Source organism: Oncorhynchus keta, chromosome 17, assembly GCF_023373465.1.
Source record: "Oncorhynchus keta strain PuntledgeMale-10-30-2019 chromosome 17, Oket_V2, whole genome shotgun sequence".
In the NCBI taxonomy this organism is placed as follows: Eukaryota; Metazoa; Chordata; class Actinopteri; order Salmoniformes; family Salmonidae; genus Oncorhynchus; species Oncorhynchus keta.
Window position 1 is genome coordinate 60,343,899 of NC_068437.1, and position 19,066 is coordinate 60,362,964.

Consider the following 19,066-nt stretch of genomic DNA (forward strand, 5'->3'; position numbering starts at 1 on the left):
TAGACATTGGACAGCCCCTCATCCATTGCTGTGTAAGCCTCTAAGGCCTTGCCCATGAGCAATGGGACAAGCCTGAAGGCCCACTCTACCTCAGGCCACTGCCACGTCTTAGCCATGCGCTCAAACCTCAGCAGGTAGTTTTCAATGTCCTCCCCCTGCTGGTATGAGGGCATCTTTGGCTCCTTCCTCAGGAATGCTGGAAGATGGACGTTAACACTGCTGGACTGGTCTCCTGGTGCTGGCCTCATTACTGCTTGGGATGCCTGCTGTGGAGTTGAAGTCCCTGCTGCATCGAGCCTTTGTCGTCCTGGTGTTGGAAGACCCAATCTTGGGCTCTCACTGACGAGTTCCGCCTGGTGGGGAGCTGTGAGGATAGATTGGCGTAGGCCACGTAACTCCTGCTTGAGGTCTTCGTCCCTCCTCTCAAGGCAGGTGAAAAGTTGCTGAAAAAGGGTTACCATGGTTGGGTGTGGTTCTGGTCCCCCAACTGCTCCTTCAGTCAGCAGCTCACCCAGTTCTGGTTGTCTTTGGCCCCGCGGTCGGGCTCCTAGTTTCTCATACTTGACCTCTTCTTCACCAGACGATTCCATGGTATTCCACCCCGGTTCAACTTCAGGTACTTTTTCTGACAGTTGATGCTGTTGCTGAGAACGCAATCCTGTACGCATTCCTTTACCTCTCTTGTTGGAATTCACTGATTTGCGGTACGCCATCCCACCACTGCCACCATATGTCATGTAGAGTAGGCCAGAAGGCTAAACTGGATAACCTAACCTCTATCAAAATAAAAAGATGGCGGAACCGCAAAAGTTCTTCTGTGCAAAGGTGTTTATTTACAAGTGATTCCGGAACAAAAAAACAACAGTACTGCCATCAACGTCTATCTTATGGGACAGCTTAAAAACAATGCTTCCCCATCCACAGCTCAATCCAAAATGACCCTCCTATGACTGAAAGGAAGGCTCCTTTTGTAGGGCTAGCCCCTCCCCTCAGAACAATTAACCCTAATTAATTAATCAATTAACAATACAAACCTACATTTTCCATGAACTAAACATACTAAAGGATATACATTGCAACACGGTTTTAAACAATATCACAACATAACATTTACAACATTACATCACTACTGACAATATCTTTCAATATGCCCATATGCATTAATGAGCCATTTGGGACAGGCACTATAAAGCCAACCCAATTCCCTTAGCTCGGGTCCTTTTCCAGCTTACCCGGAAGCTACAGAGATGGAGAGAGAGGAACAGAACAAACAAACAATGCGCTCATCCACAACATTGACAAGTGTGAAATGCATGCACCAAGACAGAAGTTAATTTGTGTGTCGACCCACATTGTTAACTTATCTTATAATGGCGCAGGGAGGAGTGATGAATATGTGTGTGCGTTAAAGAATCAAATGCTGCCCGCGGCCAGTGACGGACTTCTACGTCACAGAGTTCAAACCCCCGAGCTGACAAGGTACAAATCTGTCCTTCTGCCCCTGAACAGGAAGTTAACCCACTGTTCCCAGGCCGTCATTGAAAATAAGAATGTGTTCTTAACTGACTTGCCTGGTTAAATAAAGGTAAAATGTAAAAAAATAAATAAATTTGTATTAGACATCACGCACCAGCTATTACTGACAAATAGACACACACCCCCACCCCTCGTCTACCAGACGTAACTGTTCTGTCCTGCCTGTACATGGAAAACCAAGCCAACTTTATATTATCTTCGTCCAGTTCGAGGTGAGTAATCACTCTTGTGATATCCAGAAGCTCTTTTCGGTCATAAGAGACGATTGCTGCAACATTATGTACAAAATAAGTTACAAATAATGTGAAAAAACACACAAAATAGTACAGTTGTTAGGAGCCCGTAGAACGGCAGCCCTCCCCTCCACCGCCAGTCTTCCCCAATGTGGAGTCCTGGAGCGTGTTATTATCTGTGACCTGTGGGTTTCCCTTTGTCATCCTATGCCTGGAGATTGTGATAAGGCAGGGACAGCAAAGGGATGCTCAGCTTTCACCTCTGACTTCAACCCCCCCAACACTGATGGTCTGGCCAAACCTCAAAGAGATGATCAATGAACCATTCTCTGACCAAGATGGCCATCCTGTAATTATGTTGCCGGGATACCAATATCCATTCTTGTGTTGTATGAAATACATTTTTTAAAGACATTTTATTTTTGTATCAAATCGCCAGTTGGTAAACCATCGCCTATGCGAATAATTGGAACATTAACAAACATTATAATATTTCACTGTGATAATTCTATTGTATTTAATTTTGTGTGTGTTACTGTGTGTTGCAGGCCTGGGCCAGGGGGTCCCGTTGGTGTGTCTGATAGTAGAGGGAGGTCCTAATGTCATCTCCATCACCCTGGAGAGTCTGAAGGAGGAACCTCCCGTCCCCGTGGTGGTCTGTGATGGCAGCGGGAGGGCATCGGACATCATGTCCTTCGCTCACAGATACTGCGAGGAGGGAGGGTGAGGATAGAACTGTCTATCTACTGCTTCTAGTCTTTCTTCTTCACTCAATTCTTAATTTCTTCTTCTTGTTCTCATTCTTCTTCGTCCTGTACTACTACTAAATCACTCCCTCCTTCTAAAGTCTGATAACTGACGACGTGAGGGACCAGCTGCTGGTGACCATACAGAAGACCTTCAACTATAGTAAGAGCCAATCACAGCAGATCCTGCTCATGGTCATGGAGTGCATGAAGAAGAAGGAGCTGGTGAGTAGAGGAGTAACTCAAATAGGATCTACTTTTTAGCTAATTAAATTCAATGACATAAAATACATGTATATAACTAATTACATTGGATTACATAAAAAATATACATCATTGAACTCAATGTATTTAAAATATTTACTTTAAAGGCCCATTTGCTGTCAAAAACGTGGTTTATCTTTTTTATTTCACCTTTATTTAACCAGGTAGGCTAGTTGAGAACAAGTTCTCATTAACAACTGCGACCTGGCCAAGATAAAGCAAAGCAGTTCGACACATATAGCAACACAGAGTTACACATGGAGTAAAACAAACATATAGTAAATTATACAGTAGAAAAATCTTTAAACAGCATGTGGAAAGGAGGTAGGATAAGAGAGGTTAGGCAATAAATAGGCCATGGTGGCGAAGTAATTACAATACAGCAATTAAACACTGGAATGGTAGGGTGTGCAGAAGATGAATGTGCAAGTAGAGATACTGGGGTGCAAAGGAGCAAGTTAAATAAATAAATACAGTATGGGGATGAGGTAGATTGGATGGGTTATATACAGATGAGATATATACAGGTGCAGTGATCTGTGAGCTGCTCTGACAGCTGGGGCTTAAAGCTAGTGAGGGAGATGCTTCAGAGATTTTTGCAGTTCATTCCAGTTCTCTGCTGTCAGAGAGAGGCGGAGAGGCGTCCAAAGAAAGAATTGGCTTTGGGGGTGACCGGTGAGATATACCTGCTGGAGTGCGTGCTACGAGTGGGTGCTGCTATGGTACCTGTGTTTGATATATTTCCACACTATAAGTTTGGAATAATACTGTGAAATTGTGAAAAAGAAATGTCAGCATGTTTTGGTGGGATGTGGTTTTGGCATAACTGGTGACATCACCAGGTGATAAATGAGTTAATAGACAAACGAAAAAGAAAGTTCCAAGTCTCTCTATGTAGTTTTCAGATTACCCCATCCTCACTCAGACCACTTGCAGACAGTCCTAGCCAAATTCTTGCTTGAGAAATTGCTCTTTGCTAAGAAGATATTTTTGTTTATTTTTGACTATTTTAATTGATAACAATTACAGAAAGGTTCTTAATTGCTACCCAGAAATGATTTGAAATTGAGATAAAATGGGTGCGTTGGACCTATTGTACTGTTGAAAAATGAGTTCATCCATTCATTCCCTCATCTGTGGACTTCCTCCATTGGTTTTATGAAGTAACATGTTCCCTACAACTCTCCCATATCTGTCTGTTGCAGTAACAGGTTGGTCATTATGTCACGTGTTTTTCATCATGTAATCAGGCCTGTGTGTATCACTCATACAGCTCTACCTCCCAGCCCTGAGTGATTCATATCTCATCACCACCAGTAATGTAGAGCTTACAACCCGCGACTAGAGTGGAAAGGTTTTAATCTACACTGTAGATCTTTTTAATTCCATTTATTTTGTATTTGTATTTATTAGGGATCACTATTAGTCAATTCCAAGGCAGCATCTACTCTTCCTAGGGTTCAAACACATTAAGGCACTTACATTACATATAAAACAAGAGAAAACAGCATTACACCACTACAATATAACATGTATAATACCACCATACAACAATTATTTTACTAGGCAAGTCATTTAAGAACAAATGTTTAATTTCAATGACGGCCTAACACTGATCAGGGGCAGAACGACAGATTTGTACATTGTCAGCTCAGGGATTTGAACTTGCAACCTTTCGGTTACCAGTCCAACACTCTTAGCACTAGGCTACCCTGCCACCCTGCAATGTGCAGTACCAGTCAAATGTTTGGACACACCTACTCATTCAAGACTTTTTCTTATTTTTACCATTTTCTACATTGTAAAATAATAGTGAAGACATACAAACTATGGTAAAACACATACGGAATTATGTAGTAACCAAAAAAGTGTTAAACAAATTAAAATTTTATATTTTAGATTCTTCAAAGTAGCCACCCTTTTCCTTGATGACAGCTTTGCACACAAATCTGTCGTTCTGCCTCTGAACAGGCAGTTAACCTACTGTTCCTAGGCCGTCATCGTAAATAATAATTTATTCTTAACTGACTTGCCTAGTTAAATAAAGGTCAAATAAATAAAATAAGGTCTTTTTTTTATCTGATTCTATTGCTTGCATCAGTCACCTGATGTGGAATAGAGTTCCATGTAGTCATGGCTCTATGTAGTATGTGGGCCTCCCATAGTCTGTTCTGGTGATTGTGAACAGACCTCTGGTAGCATGTCTTGTGGGGTATGCATGGGTGTCTGAGCCGTGTGCTAGTAGTTCAAACAGACACCTTGCTGCATTCAAATCAAATCAAATCAAATTTATTTATATAGCCCTTCGTACATCAGCTGATATCTCAAAGTGCTGTACAGAAACCCAGCCTAAAACCCCAAACAGCAAGCAATGCAGGTGTAGAAGCACGGTGGCTAGGAAAAACTCCCTAGAAAGGCCAAAACCTAGGAAGAAACCTAGAGAGGAACCAGGCTATGTGGGGTGGCCAGTCCTCTTCTGGCTGTGCCGGGTGGAGATTATAACAGAACATGGCCAAGATGTTCAAATGTTCATAAATGACCAGCATGGTCGAATAATAACAAGGCAGAACAGTTGAAACTGGAGCAGCAGCACAGTCAAGTGGACCGGGGACAGCAAGGAGTCATCATGTCAGGTAGTCCTGGGGCACGGTCCTAGGGCTCAGGTCCTCCGAGAGAGAGAAAGAAAGAAAGAGAGAATTAGAGAGAGCATATGTGGGGTGGCCCGTCCTCTTCTGGCTGTGCCGGGTGGAGATTATAACAGAACATGGCCAAGATGTTCAAATGTTCATAAATGACCAGCATGGTCGAATAATAGTAAGGCAGAACAGTTGAAACTGGAGCAGCAGCATGGCCAGGTGGACTGGGGACAGCAAGGAGTCATCATGTCAGGTAGTCCTGGGGCATGGTCCTAGGGCTCAGGTTCTCCGAGAGAGAGAAAGAAAGAAGGAGAGAATTAGAGAACGCACACTTAGATTCACACAGGACACCGAATTAGGACAGGAGAAGTACTCCAGATATAACAAACTGACCCTAGCCCCCCGGCACAAACTACTGCAGCATAAATACTGGAGGCTGAGACAGGAGGGGACAGGAGACACTGTGGCCCCATCCGAGGACACCCCCGGACAGGGCCAAACAGGAAGGATATAACCCCACCCACTTTGCCAAAGCACAGCCCCCACACCACTAGAGGGATATCTTCAACCACCAACTTACCATCCTGAGACAAGGCTGAGTATAGCCCACAAAGATCTCCGCCACGGCACAGCTCAACCCACTCAGGTGACGCACCCCCTGCAGGGACGGCATGAGAGAGCCCCAGTAAGCCAGTGACTCAGCCCCTGTAATAGGGTTAGAGGCATAGAATCCCAGTGGAAAGAGGGGAACCGGCCAGGCAGAGACAGCAAGGGCGGTTCGTTGCTCCAGAGCCTTTCCGTTCACCCTCCCACTCCTGGGCCAGACTACACTCAATCATATGACCCACTGAAGAGATGAGTCTTCAGTAAAGACTTAAAGGTTGAGACCGAGTTTGCTTCTCTGACATGGGTAGGCAGACCGTTCCATAAAAATGGAGCTCTATAGGAGAAAGCCCTGCCTCCAGCTGTTTGCTTAGAAATTCTAGGGACAATTAGGAGGCCTGCGTCTTGTGACCGTAGCGTACGTGTAGGTATGTACGGCAGGACCAAATCAGAGAGATAGGTAAGAGCAAGCCCATGTAATGCTTTGCAGGTTAGCAGTAAAACCTTAAAATCAGCCCTTGCTTTGACAGGAAGCCAGTGTAGAGAGGCTAGCACTGGAGTAATATGATCAAATCTTTTGGTTCTAGTCAGGATTCTAGCAGCCGTATTTAGCACTAACTGAAGTTTATTTAGTGCTTTATCCGGGTAGCCGGAAAGTAGAGCATTGCAGTAGTCTAACCTAGAAGTGACAAAAGCATGGATTAATTTTTTTAATTTTTGGACAGAAAGTTTCTGATTTTTGCAATATTACGTAGATGGAAAAAAGCTGTCCTCGAAATGGTCTTGATATGTTCTTCAAAAGAGAGATCAGGGTCCAGAGTAACGCCGAGGTCCTTCACAGTTTTATTTGAGACGACTGTACAACCATTAAGATTAATTGTCAGATTCAACAGAAGATCTCTTTGTTTCTTGGGACCTAGAACAAGCATCTCTGTTTTGTCCGAGTTTAATAGTAGAAAGTTTGCAGCCATCCACTTCCTTATGTCTGAAACACATGCTTCTAGCGAGGGAAATTTTGGGGCTTCACCATGTTTCATTGAAATGTACAGCTGTGTGTCATCCGCATAGCAGTGAAAGTTAACATTATGTTTTCGAATAACATCCCCAAGAGGTAAAATGTATAGTGAAAACAATAGTGGTCCTAAAACGGAACCTTGAGGAACACCAAAATTTACAGTTGATTTGTCAGAGGACAAACCATTCACAGAGACAAACTGATATCTTTCCGACAGATAAGATCTGAACCAGGCCAGAACATGTCCGTGTAGACCAATTTGGGTTTCCAATCTCTCCAAAAGAATGTGGTGATCGATGATATCAAAAGCAGCACTAAGGTCTAGGAGCACGAGGACAGACGCAGAGCCTCGGTCCGATGCCATTAAAATGTCATTTACCACCTTCACAAGTGCCGTCTCAGTGCTATGATGGGGTCTAAAACCAGACTGAAGCATTTCGTATACATTGTTTGTCTTCAGGAAAGCAGTGAGTTGCTGCGCAACAGCCTTCTCTAAAATTTTTGAGAGGAATGGAAGATTCGATATAGGCCGATAGTTTTTTATATTTCAGCATGTCAACACTTACAAAAACAAGTAGTGATGAAGTCAGTCTCTCCTCCACTTTGAGACGTGATAGATTAAATGCATATTATTAATTTTAGCACTCTGTGTACATCCAAGGGCCAGCCTTGCTGCCCTGTTCTGAGCCAACTTCAAATTTCCTAAGGCCCTTTTTGTGGCACCTGACCACACGACTGAATAGTAGTCCAGGTGCAACAAAACTAGGGTCTGTATGACCTGCCTTGTTAATAATGCTGTTAAGAAGAGAGAGCAGCGCTTTATTATGGACAGACTTCTCCCCACTCCCTTACCTACTGTTGTATCAATATGTTTTGACCATCCAGAGTTACTCCAAGCAATTTAGTCACCTCCGCTTGCTCCATTTCCACATTATTCAATACAATGTTTAGTTGAGGTTTAGGGTTTAGTGAATGATTTGTCCCAAATACAATGCTTTTAGTTGTAGAAATATTTAGGACAAACTTCTTATTTAACCTTTATTTAACTAGACAAGTCTTAAGAAAATAATCTTATTTACATTGACAGTCTAGGAACAGTGTGTTAACTGCCTTGTTCAGGGGCAGAACGACATATTTTGATCTTGTCAGCTTGGGGATTCAATCTAGCAACCTTTCAGTTACTATCATCTGTAAATGAGAACGTGTTCCTTACCTGGTAAAATAACGGATAAATAAAAAAAATTAAAAAATCGTCCAACGCTCCAACCACTAGGCTACCTGCCACCCCTATTCCTTGCCAACCACTCTGAAACTAACTGCAGCTGTTAAGTTTTGCAGTAATTTCACTCACTGTAGTAGCTGACGTGTATAGTGTTGAGTCATCTGCATACCAATAGTAAAGATTGAAAAAAGGAAAGGGCCTAGACAGCTGCCCTGGGGAATTCTTGATGTAATCAGTATAAAGTACAGACAATCCATCAGCCTAAGTGTCTTCACAGTCAGCAGAGTACTGATCGATCAGTATGGAGCAGTCTCATAGGCTGATAGGTCAACTGCAAGCATCCTTTAAGGTTGATAAGTCAGCAATGGACAGCCTGACAGGGCAGTACAGTGGCACCATTTATGCACCTGCAGCAGATCCTCAGTGGTACTACGTGATGTGATTAGTGGTTTAAAACTCAGGGAAGATAATCCATCTGAGACTCACTCCTCCCTTCATACATCTGGACTGGACAGATCAGAGCACAGGACCACCTGGTCTGCCAACAGCCAGGCCTCAGCCCATCCATCTACAGTAGCAATAACCTGGACATCCCTGCTCTGAGCAGTCCTGACCTACAGTATATTACATACTGAGCCAGACAGATAGAAAAGAGGATCCATCTCCCTAATCCACCCAGAGGTTCCTCAGCTCATGCTAATATACCCAAGCCTATCCCGGTCCATCCCCAGAGTGCAGAGCTGTCTCACAAAGACAGTGATGTGATATCCACCCGGCACAGCCAGAAGAGGACTGGCCACCCCACATAGCCTGGTTCCTCTCTAGGTTTCTTCCTAGGTTTTCTTCCTAGGGAGTTTTTCCTAGCCACCGTGCTTCTACACCTGCATTGCTTGCTGTTTGGGGTTTTAGGCTGGGTTTCTGTACAGCCCTCTCATATCAGACTTATTTAAGCTGACCATGTTAAGACCAACAGTCCCTGTTATGATTTTTTAAACTGACATTTAAAGGCAATTATCCCACATTAGCAGAGACTGCATTAACTGTAAACTTTGCATATGTCGGCTTAATCTTAAATGATCTTTACATTTCAATTGTGAAGTCTGTAACACTTCAGGGAAACAAAATTAATAGAGCCATATAAGCAAATATCATGAAGAAAAACGTATATAATATTCACTCATTTATTTAATCACTCACATGATCAGACTTTCACATACAGTATCTGACCTGGATGTTGTTTTTTGACCTGAACCTTAAACTGAGAGCCTGAGCACTTGAGGTATTGCCAACCTGAGATAGAGTACTTCATGACAAGATGTAGACCACACCATCTATCAAGAGAATTTTCATAAATATTTTTTGTACCAGTCTATCTACCACCACTTACCGACGCTGGCACTAAGACCGCAGTCAACGAGCTGTATAAGGCCATTTGCAAACACAAAAATGCTCATCCAGAAGCGGCGCTCCTATTGGCCAGGGACTTTAATGCAAGCAAACTTAAATACGTTTTACCTCATTTCTACCAGCATGGCACATGTGCAAACTGAGGACCACGTTTACTCCACACACAGACGCATACAAATCTCTCCCCCGCCCTCCATATGGCACATCTGACCATAATTATATCCTCTTGATTCCTGCTTACAAGCAAAAACTAAAGCAGGAAGTACCAGTGACTTGCTCAATATGGAAGTGGTCAGATAACGCGGATGCTATGCTATAGGACTGTCTTGCTAAGTTTGTGTTCAGGGCCAAAACGTCCCTAGTGTCCTACGTGCCAAAGAAAGGCAAAAATGTGGTACTCATGAGTACGCTGCATAGGGATGGGAGAATAAATGTCCAGGAACATCAAACAGAAATCATAAAGGGTTACAATGCCACAAAAGGAGAGGTGGACAATTTAGACAATGTGGTGACTGCCTACAGACCCTATGCTGGCCACTTGTGATATTCTTCAACTTCTTCGACATCTCCGCGTAATATGCATTTGTCATCTGGATGGCGTTGAACCCAGATTGGAACAGAGGGGTTCATAATAATAATAAGTAGCTGAGCAAGACATTGGGTAAGACCTAAAATCCAGAGGAGGAAACATATCCCAAGGACCCCAGCTTCTGCATCATGAGGAGGATTCGGGAGGAGGATGCTGGTGCCCCATCCGTCAGACCCACAGAACCAACAACTCCAATACCAGAAGTAAGTGTGAGTGATGCTGTTGCATGTGTTGGTGTCTGACTCTCCTACCTTGGCCTGCTGTAACTAAATATGTGAGTGAGTGAGATGTCAGTAAAATTCCTGAACTATTGCAGCCGGAAGCAAAAAGAAGTAGCGCTGAGATGTGTGTGGACCCAAGAAGGACAGGAAGACGCAGTGCACATGCATCAAGTGCAAGTAATACATTTCCAACACACAAACAGTAAAACTCTGTCCCTCATGTTGTGTGTAGACCGGCCTACATTTCTGTTCAATGGGGCTCATTTATCATTTACATAAAATACTGTATGTACAATTTGTTCTTCCAATTTGTTCAGTTCAAAGCAATAAACATCAACAATGATAACCTTGTTTCATGTATATTTGTTCAAGATATACATGATTTATTCCACCCATGACTTGATCATAATTGATTTATATTTGCAAAAATCACATTTTATAAAAAATAAATTAATAGTGATTTTATTGATAAATGTGATCTAGCAGAGGTAAATATGCTCTCCATATTTCTTTTAATTGCTATAAGCCAACATCTAAGTATTAAGTATTTTTGTGTAAATTGTTATGGTTGTATTTTTTTTAAACCCAATAATTTTGTGGGTCCATCAAACCTGCGACCATTGGGTGAATAACAAAAACATGAACATTACACAAGGCTGAACCAGGTCAACATTCTTTCTACGGTCTTCGAAAGCCATGTTAACAAACAGATTACCGACCATTTCGAATTCCACGGTACCTTCTCCGCTATGCAATCTGGTTTCAGAGCTGGTCATGGGTGCACCTCAGCCACGCTCAAGGTCCTAAACGACATCATAACCGCCATCGATAAGAGACATTACTGTGCAGCCGTATTCATCGACCTGGCCAAGGCTTTCGACTCTGTCAATCTCAACATTCTTATTGGCACACTCGACAGCCTTGGTTTCTCAAATGATTGCCTCGCCTGGTTTACAAACTACTTCTCTGATAGAGTTGAGTGTGTCAAATCGGAGGGACTGTTGGCCAGACCTCTGGCAGTCTCTATGGGGGTGCCACAGGGTTCAAACCTCGGGCCGACTCTCTTCTCTGAATACATCAATGATGTCGCTCTTGCTGCTGGTGATTCTCTGGTACACCTCTACGCAGACGACACCATTCTGTATACTTCTGGCTCCTCATTGGACACTGTGTTAACTAACCTCCAGACGAGCTTCAATGCCATACAACTCTCCTTCCGTGGCCTCCAACTGCTCTTAAACGCAAGTAAAACCAAATGCATTGTGTTCAACCGATCACTGCCCGCACCTGCTCGCCTGTCCAGCATCACTACTCTGGACGGCTCTGACTTAGAATACGTGGACAACTACAAATACCTAGGTGTCTAGTTAGACTGTAAACTCTCCTTCCAGAATCACATCAAGCATCTCCAATCCAAAAATAAATCTAGAATTGGCTTCCTATATCGCAACAAAACATCCTTCACTCATGCTGCCAAACATACCCTCGTAAAACTGACCATCCTACCGATCCTCGACTTCAGTGATGTCATCTATAAAATTGCCTCCAACACTCTACTCAACAAACTGGATGCAGTCTATCACAGTGCCATCCGTTTTGTCACCAAAGTCCCATACACTACCCACCATTGCGAACTGTACGGTCTCGTTGGTTGGCCCTCGCTTCATACTTGTCGCCAAACCCACTGGCTCCAGGTCATCTACAAGTCTCTGCTAGGTAATGCCCCGCCTTATCTCAGCTCACTGGTCACCATAGCAGCACCCACTCGTAGCACGCGCTCCAGCAGATATATCTCACCGGTCACCCCCAAAGCCAATTCCTCCTTTGGTCGTCTTTCCTTTCAGTTCTCTGCTGCCAATGACTGGACCGAACTGCAAAAATCACTGAAGCTGGAGACTCATATCTCCCTAACTAGCTTTAAGCACCAGCTGTCAGAGCAGCTCACAGATCACTGCACCTGTACATAGCCCATCTGTAAATAGCCCATCTATCTACCTACCTCATCCCCATACTGTATTTTTTATTTGATTTATCTTGCTCCTTTGCACCGCAGTATCTCTACTTGCACATTAATCTTTTGCACATCTACCATTCCAGTGTTTAATTGCTATATTGTAATTACTTCGCCACGATGGCCTATTTCTGCCTTAACTCCCTCATCTTACCTCATTTGCACTCACTGTATATAGACTTTTTGTTTCTTTTGTTCTACTGTATTATTGACTGTGTTTTGTTTATTCCATGTGTTGTTGTATGTGTCGAATTGCTATGCTTTATCTTGGCCAGGTCGCAGTTGCAAATGAGAACTTGTTCACAACTAGCCTACCTGGTTAAATAAAGGTGAAAAAAAATAAATAAAAATAACCCTGGGACTAAACACCTCCCTCTGCAAATGGATCCTGGACTTCCTGACGGGCCGCCCCCAGGTGGTAAGGGTAGGCAACAACACATCTACCACGCTGATCCTCAACACGGGGGCCCCTCAGGGGTGCATGCTTACTCCACTCATGTACTCCCTGTTCACCCATTACTGCATGGCCAAGGACGACCCAACACCATCACACAACGGTGATAGGACTGATCACTGACAGCGATGAGACAGCCTATAGGGAGGAGGTCAGAGACCTGGCAGTATGGTGCCAGGACAACAACCTCTCCCTTAAAGTGAGCAAGACTAAGGAGATAATCGTGGACTACAGGAAAAGGAGGGCCGAACACGCCCCCATTCACATTGACGGGGATGTAGTGAAACTGGTTGACAGTTTCAAGTTCCTTGGTGTCCACATCATCAACAAACTATCATGGTCCAAACACACCAAGAAAGTAATGAAGAGGGCACTACAACACCTTTTCCCCATCAGGAGACTGAAAAGATTTGGCAGGTGTCCCCAGATCCTCAAAAAGTTCTAGAGCTGCACCATTGAGAACAGCCTGACAGGTTGAATCAGCGCCTGGTATGGCAACTGCTCGGCATCCAAACGTAAAGCTTTACGGTTAGTGTAGTGTGTACAGCCCAGTAAATCACTGGGGCCAAGCGTCCTGCAATCTAGAACCTATTTAATATGCGGTCTCAGAGAAAGGCCCAAAATGTGCCTAAAAACATCACCCAAGTCATAGACTTTACTCTCTGGTACCGCAAGGCAAGCGGTACCGGAGCGCCAAATCTAGTTCCAAAAGGCTCTTGAACAGCTTCTACCCCCGAGCCACAAGACTGCTGAACAATTGATCAAATGGCCTCCCCCATCTTTGTTTTTACACTGCTGCTACTCGCTGTTTATTACCAATGCATAGCCACTTTACCCCATGTACAAATGACCTCGATTAACCTGTAACCCCGCACATTCACTCGGTACTGGTACCCCCTGTATATAACCTCATTCTAGTTATTTTATTGTGTTATTTGTATTTGAAATGTTTTTACTCTATCAAGAACAGAATGTGGTGAATGTTTGTTCTAATCCTCATCTCTTCCATAGATAACAGTGTTTCGAATGGGTTCTGAAGGACAGCAAGATATTGAAATGGCCATTCTGACTGCTTTATTAAAAGGTAACTCTTTGAATTATTCTTATATTTTTTTATTTTTAAGGGTTAGATCAGCTGTAATATTGCAGATAGATTGTCGTTTCCATTAATGTAATTTTCTGCATCATTTCCAATCCCCCATATTTTTGTAAATATATATATATATATATATACAGTATATACAGTACCAGTCAAAGGTGTGGACATACCTACTCATTCCAGGGTAATTACATGATTCCATATGTGTTATTTCATAGTTTGGGTGTCTTCACTATTATTCTACAATGTAGAAAATAGTAAAAATAAAGAAAAACCCTGGAATGAGTAGGTGTGTCTGTATGTATGTATGTATGTATGTATGTATGTATGTATGTATGTATGTATGTATGTATGTATGTATGTATGTATGTATGTATGTATGCATGTATGTATGTATGTATGTATGTATGTACTTTACCAGCTTGAATACCAACTTAGTCAAAGGTTTTTCTTTATTTGTACTATTTCGTACTTTAAGACAAGTTCAGTCAATCCGAAACATTTCAAGTGCCGTCACAAAAACCATCAAGCGCTGTAATGAAATTAGCTCTCACGAGGACCACCACAGGAACGTAAGACCCAGAGTTACCTCTGCTGCAGAGGATAAGTTCATTACAGTTACCAGCCTTAGAAATTACTGCCCAAACAAATGCTTCACAGAGGTCAAGTAACAGACACATCTTAACATCAACTGTTCAGAGGAGACTGCATGAATCAGGCCTTCATGGTCGAATTGCTGCAAAGAAACCACTACTAAAGGACACCAATAATAAGAAGAGACTTGCTTGGGCCAGAAACCCGAGCAATGGACATTAGACCAGTGGGAATTTGTCCTTTTGTCTGTTGAGTCCAAATTTGAGATTTTTGGTTCCAACCGCCGTGTCTTTGTGAGACACAGAGTAGGTGAACGGATGATCTCTGCATGTGTGGTTCCCACTGAGAAGCATGGAGGAGGAGGTGTGATGGTGTGGGGGTGCTTTGCTGGTGACATGGTATGTTTGTTATTTACAATTCAAGGCACACTTAACCAGCAAGGGTAGCACAGCATTCTGCAGCGATACGCCATCCCATCTGGTTTGCGCTTAGTGGGACTATCGTTTGTTTTTCAACAGGACAATGACCCAAAACACACCTCCTGGCTGTGTAAGGGATTATTTGACCAACGAGAGCCTGTTGAGTGCTACACCAGATGACCCGTCCTCCACAATCACCCGACCTTAACCCAATTGAGATGGTTTGGGATGATTTTGACCGCAATGTGAAGGTAAAGCAGCCAACAAGTGCTCAGCATATGAGGGAACTCCATCAAGACTGTTGGAAAAGCATTCCAGGTGAAGCTGGTTGAGAGAATGCCCAGAGTGTGCAAAGCTGTCATCAAGGCAAATGGAGGCTACTTTGAAGAATCTAAAATCTTTAATGTATTTTGATTTGTTTAGCATTTGTTGGTTACTACATTATTCCATATGTGTTATTTTATAGTTTTGATGTCTTCACTATTATTATACAATGTAGAAAATAGTACAAATAAAGAAAAACACTTGAATGAGTAGATGTGTCCAATCAGTTGACTGGTACTGTGTATATACATATCTTTCAAAATATATTTTCCTTTATTATTTTCCCCTAACCCTACCCTACCTAACCAGCTCTCCCCTAATTGGATTAAACTAATGGACAATAACACTTACAGTGGCATGAAAAAGTATGCTAACCCTTTGGAATTACCTGGACTTCTGCATAAATTGGTCATAAAATGTAATCTGATCATCTAAATCACAACAATAGACAAACACAGTCTGCTTAAACACAGTCTGCTAATAACACACAAAGAATTATACATTTTCATGTCTTTATTGAACACACTGTGTAAACATTCACAGTGCAGGATGGAAAAATTATGTGAACCCTTGGATTTAATAACTGGTTGACCCTCCTTTGGCAGAAATAACCTCAACCAAACATTTTCTGTAGTTGCGGATCAGACCTGCACAACGGTCAGGAGGAAGTTTGGACCATTCCTCTTTACAAAACTGTTTCAGTTCAGTAATATTATTGGGATGTCTGGTGTGAACCGGTCTCTTGAAGTCATGCCACAGCATCTCAATCAGGTTGAGGTCAGGAATTTGAATGGTTCACTCCAGAAGGCATATTTTCTTCTGTTGAAGCCGTTCTGTTGGTGATTTACTTCTGTGTTTTGGGATGTTGTCCTGTTGCATCACCCAACTGCCGTTGAGCTTCAATTGGCAGACAGATAGCCTTACATTCTCCAGCAAAATGTCTTGATAAACTTGGGAATAAATTGTTCTATTGATGATAGCAAGCTGTCCAAGCCCTGAGGCAGCAAAGCAGCTCCAAACCATGTTGCTCCGTTAACAATACATTTGTTCTACCACAAAAAGTGTTGCGTCCAAACAACTCAATTTTAGTTTTCATCTGTCTGCAGAATATTTTGTCAGTAGCACTGTGGAACATCTAGATGCTCTTTTGCGAACTTTAGACTGTTTTTTTGTACAGCAGTGGCTTCTCCCATGAACACCATTCTTTTTTAGTGTTTTACGTATCGTAGACTCGTCAACAGAGATGTTTGCATGTTCCAGAGATTTCTGTAAGTCTTTAGCTGACCCTCTAGGATTCTTCTCAACCTCATTGAGCATTCTGTGCTGTGTTCTTGCAGTCACTTTGCAGTCACTTTGCAGGACAGCCACTTCGAGGGAGAGTAGCAACAGTGCTGAACTTTCTCCATTTATAGACAATTTATCTTACCGTGGACTGATGAACATCAGTCAACGCATATTGTGAATAGCAAACTCAAATTTTGTGAGTGTTTTTTATAGGGCAGGGCAGCTCTAACCAACATCTCCAATGTTGTTTTAATGATTGTACTCCAGGTTAGCTGACTCCTGACTACCAATTAGCTTTTGGAGAAGTCATTTGCCTAGAGTTTCACAAAATTCTTTCAACCTACACTGAATGTTTAAATGATGTATTTGATATAGACAAGAAAAATCTATATTTTTTGTGTTATTAGTTTAAGCACACTGTGTTTGTCTGTTGTTGTGACTTAGATGAAGATCAGATCTAATTTTAGGGTTCACATGCTTTTTCTTGCCACTGTATGCTTCTACTTCCAGCTTATACACACAATATGCATTTTATGGACACAATCTTTTTTACAATAGTTATCTTTTGTTTGTTGTTTTACTCCTATCCTTCCGCTACCCTTTAACCATCTATTTCTGAACATCATCCTTTTAGATTTCTATATTTTTGTAAATTTAACACTTTTCAGATGTACACTTTGAAAATGTTGTTTTTAACTCTGTGGGTGTTAACATCACTAAGGAGATGTTTTCTGTGTAATTACTTACTTTTCTGATTTAAAACAGAATTCCATAACTGCCCTGTGAAGTCATGGCACACAGTTCTTCAGTGTATAGCAGATGTGATGTCCTGTGAGTTGCTAGGCACTGAGGCCTCTACCAATGACAGTGTCTATGTTGTGAACTCACAGGAACCAACGCCTCTGCCCCGGACCAGCTGAGTCTAGCTCTGGCCTGGAACAGAGTGGACATAGCACGCAACCAGATCTTTGTCTACGGTCACCATCTACCAGTGAGTCATTCACCAGGCTACCCTGCAGTCCACTTGTAGAGTCCACTTATGGTTGCAAAATCCAGAAACCCCAGGTGGATAATTTAAGCATGCAATTCAGAATACTCTAAACAGCATTTCTGGAAATGAAGAATGTTGGGTAGGTTTTACAGGAATGTTGCAACCCTGGCTAAGACCACCTCGTCTGTTGCTGTTTAGAGAAAACACCATACAAACCTGCCATGAAGCATCACCTTTACATGTACAGTATTAACAGGAAGGATGTCAGACTGCACTAACTGAAATTATTTTTGATACAGACAGACACACAGGTTTAACGGCAGAGATCTAGGAACATCCTGAACAGTAGATCATAACCTGCTGTAATATGATCCAATAGGTACAGTGATCACACCAGGGTATTAAGGCTTTGTAAGGACCCTCTATATTCCTATTAAATCACCATTTAAGGAATTGGACTCTTAACATTTCCCCTCATCTTTCTGGATAAAGAAGATTAATCCTAGTAGTTGATTATGAACATGAACACAAAAACCAATCCCGTTTTAATGAAAATGTTTTTTTTTGCAATGAACCACCCCTCCTCCCCCAGCCTGCCAGTGCCCTAGCTAACAGCAGTGGTACCGTAGCCACTACCACAGAGAGGCCGAAGAGTCCAGCCGCTGCCCCCAGGAACAAGGCCAAGGCCCGGGGGAAAAAGGGGAAGGGAGGGAAGGCAAAGCCTGAACCACCAGAGGAGACTGACCCCAGGAAGATAGAACTACTGCGATGGGTAAGACCTGAGTTGGCCCAGTGCTTAACATTTTAAACTGCTTGAGTACTTGGACATCCTATGGAATATTAGCTCTGAAATACCATGAGCACCGGCATCTAAATAGAAAGAGTAATGGCACCAGTCATGAATGTGTCTCCCAGGTGAACTCTCTGGAGCAGGCCATGATGGATGCCTTGGTGCTGGACAGGGTGGACTTTGTCAAGCTGCTGATAGAGAACGGCGTCAACATCCACCACTTCCTCACCATTCCTCGCCTGGAGGAGCTGTACAACACGGTGAGACAGACAGACAGACAGACAGACAGACAGACAGACAGACAGACAGACAGAGACAGACAGACAGACAGACAGACAGACAGACAGACAGACAGACAGACAGACAGACAGACAGACAGACAGACAGACAGACAGACAGACAGACAGACAGACGATCATAACGTCCACCATTTCTCGTCTGGAGGAGCTGTACAACACGGTGAGACAGACAGACAGACAGACAGACAGACAGACAGACAGACAGACAGACAGACAGACAGACAGACAGACAGACAGACAGACAGACGATCATAACGTCCACCATTTCTCGTCTGGAGGAGCTGTACAACACGGTGAGACAGACAGACAGACAGACAGACAGACAGACA

At 42.8% G+C, this 19,066-nt stretch overlaps 1 protein-coding gene across 1 annotated transcript in view; it reads left to right on the forward strand.

The window, feature by feature from the left end:
- The window catches only part of LOC118372099 (transient receptor potential cation channel subfamily M member 1-like), a 140,961-nt gene that overhangs the window by 69,912 nt on the left and 51,983 nt on the right, over nt 1–19,066 (forward strand). Inside the window, exons 7-12 of the mRNA XM_052467055.1 lie at nt 2,318–2,492; nt 2,617–2,740; nt 13,949–14,021; nt 17,548–17,648; nt 18,241–18,420; nt 18,564–18,698. Coding sequence (XP_052323015.1) covers nt 2,318–2,492; nt 2,617–2,740; nt 13,949–14,021; nt 17,548–17,648; nt 18,241–18,420; nt 18,564–18,698 — 788 coding nt within the window. The remainder of the gene's footprint in view (nt 1–2,317; nt 2,493–2,616; nt 2,741–13,948; nt 14,022–17,547; nt 17,649–18,240; nt 18,421–18,563; nt 18,699–19,066) is intronic.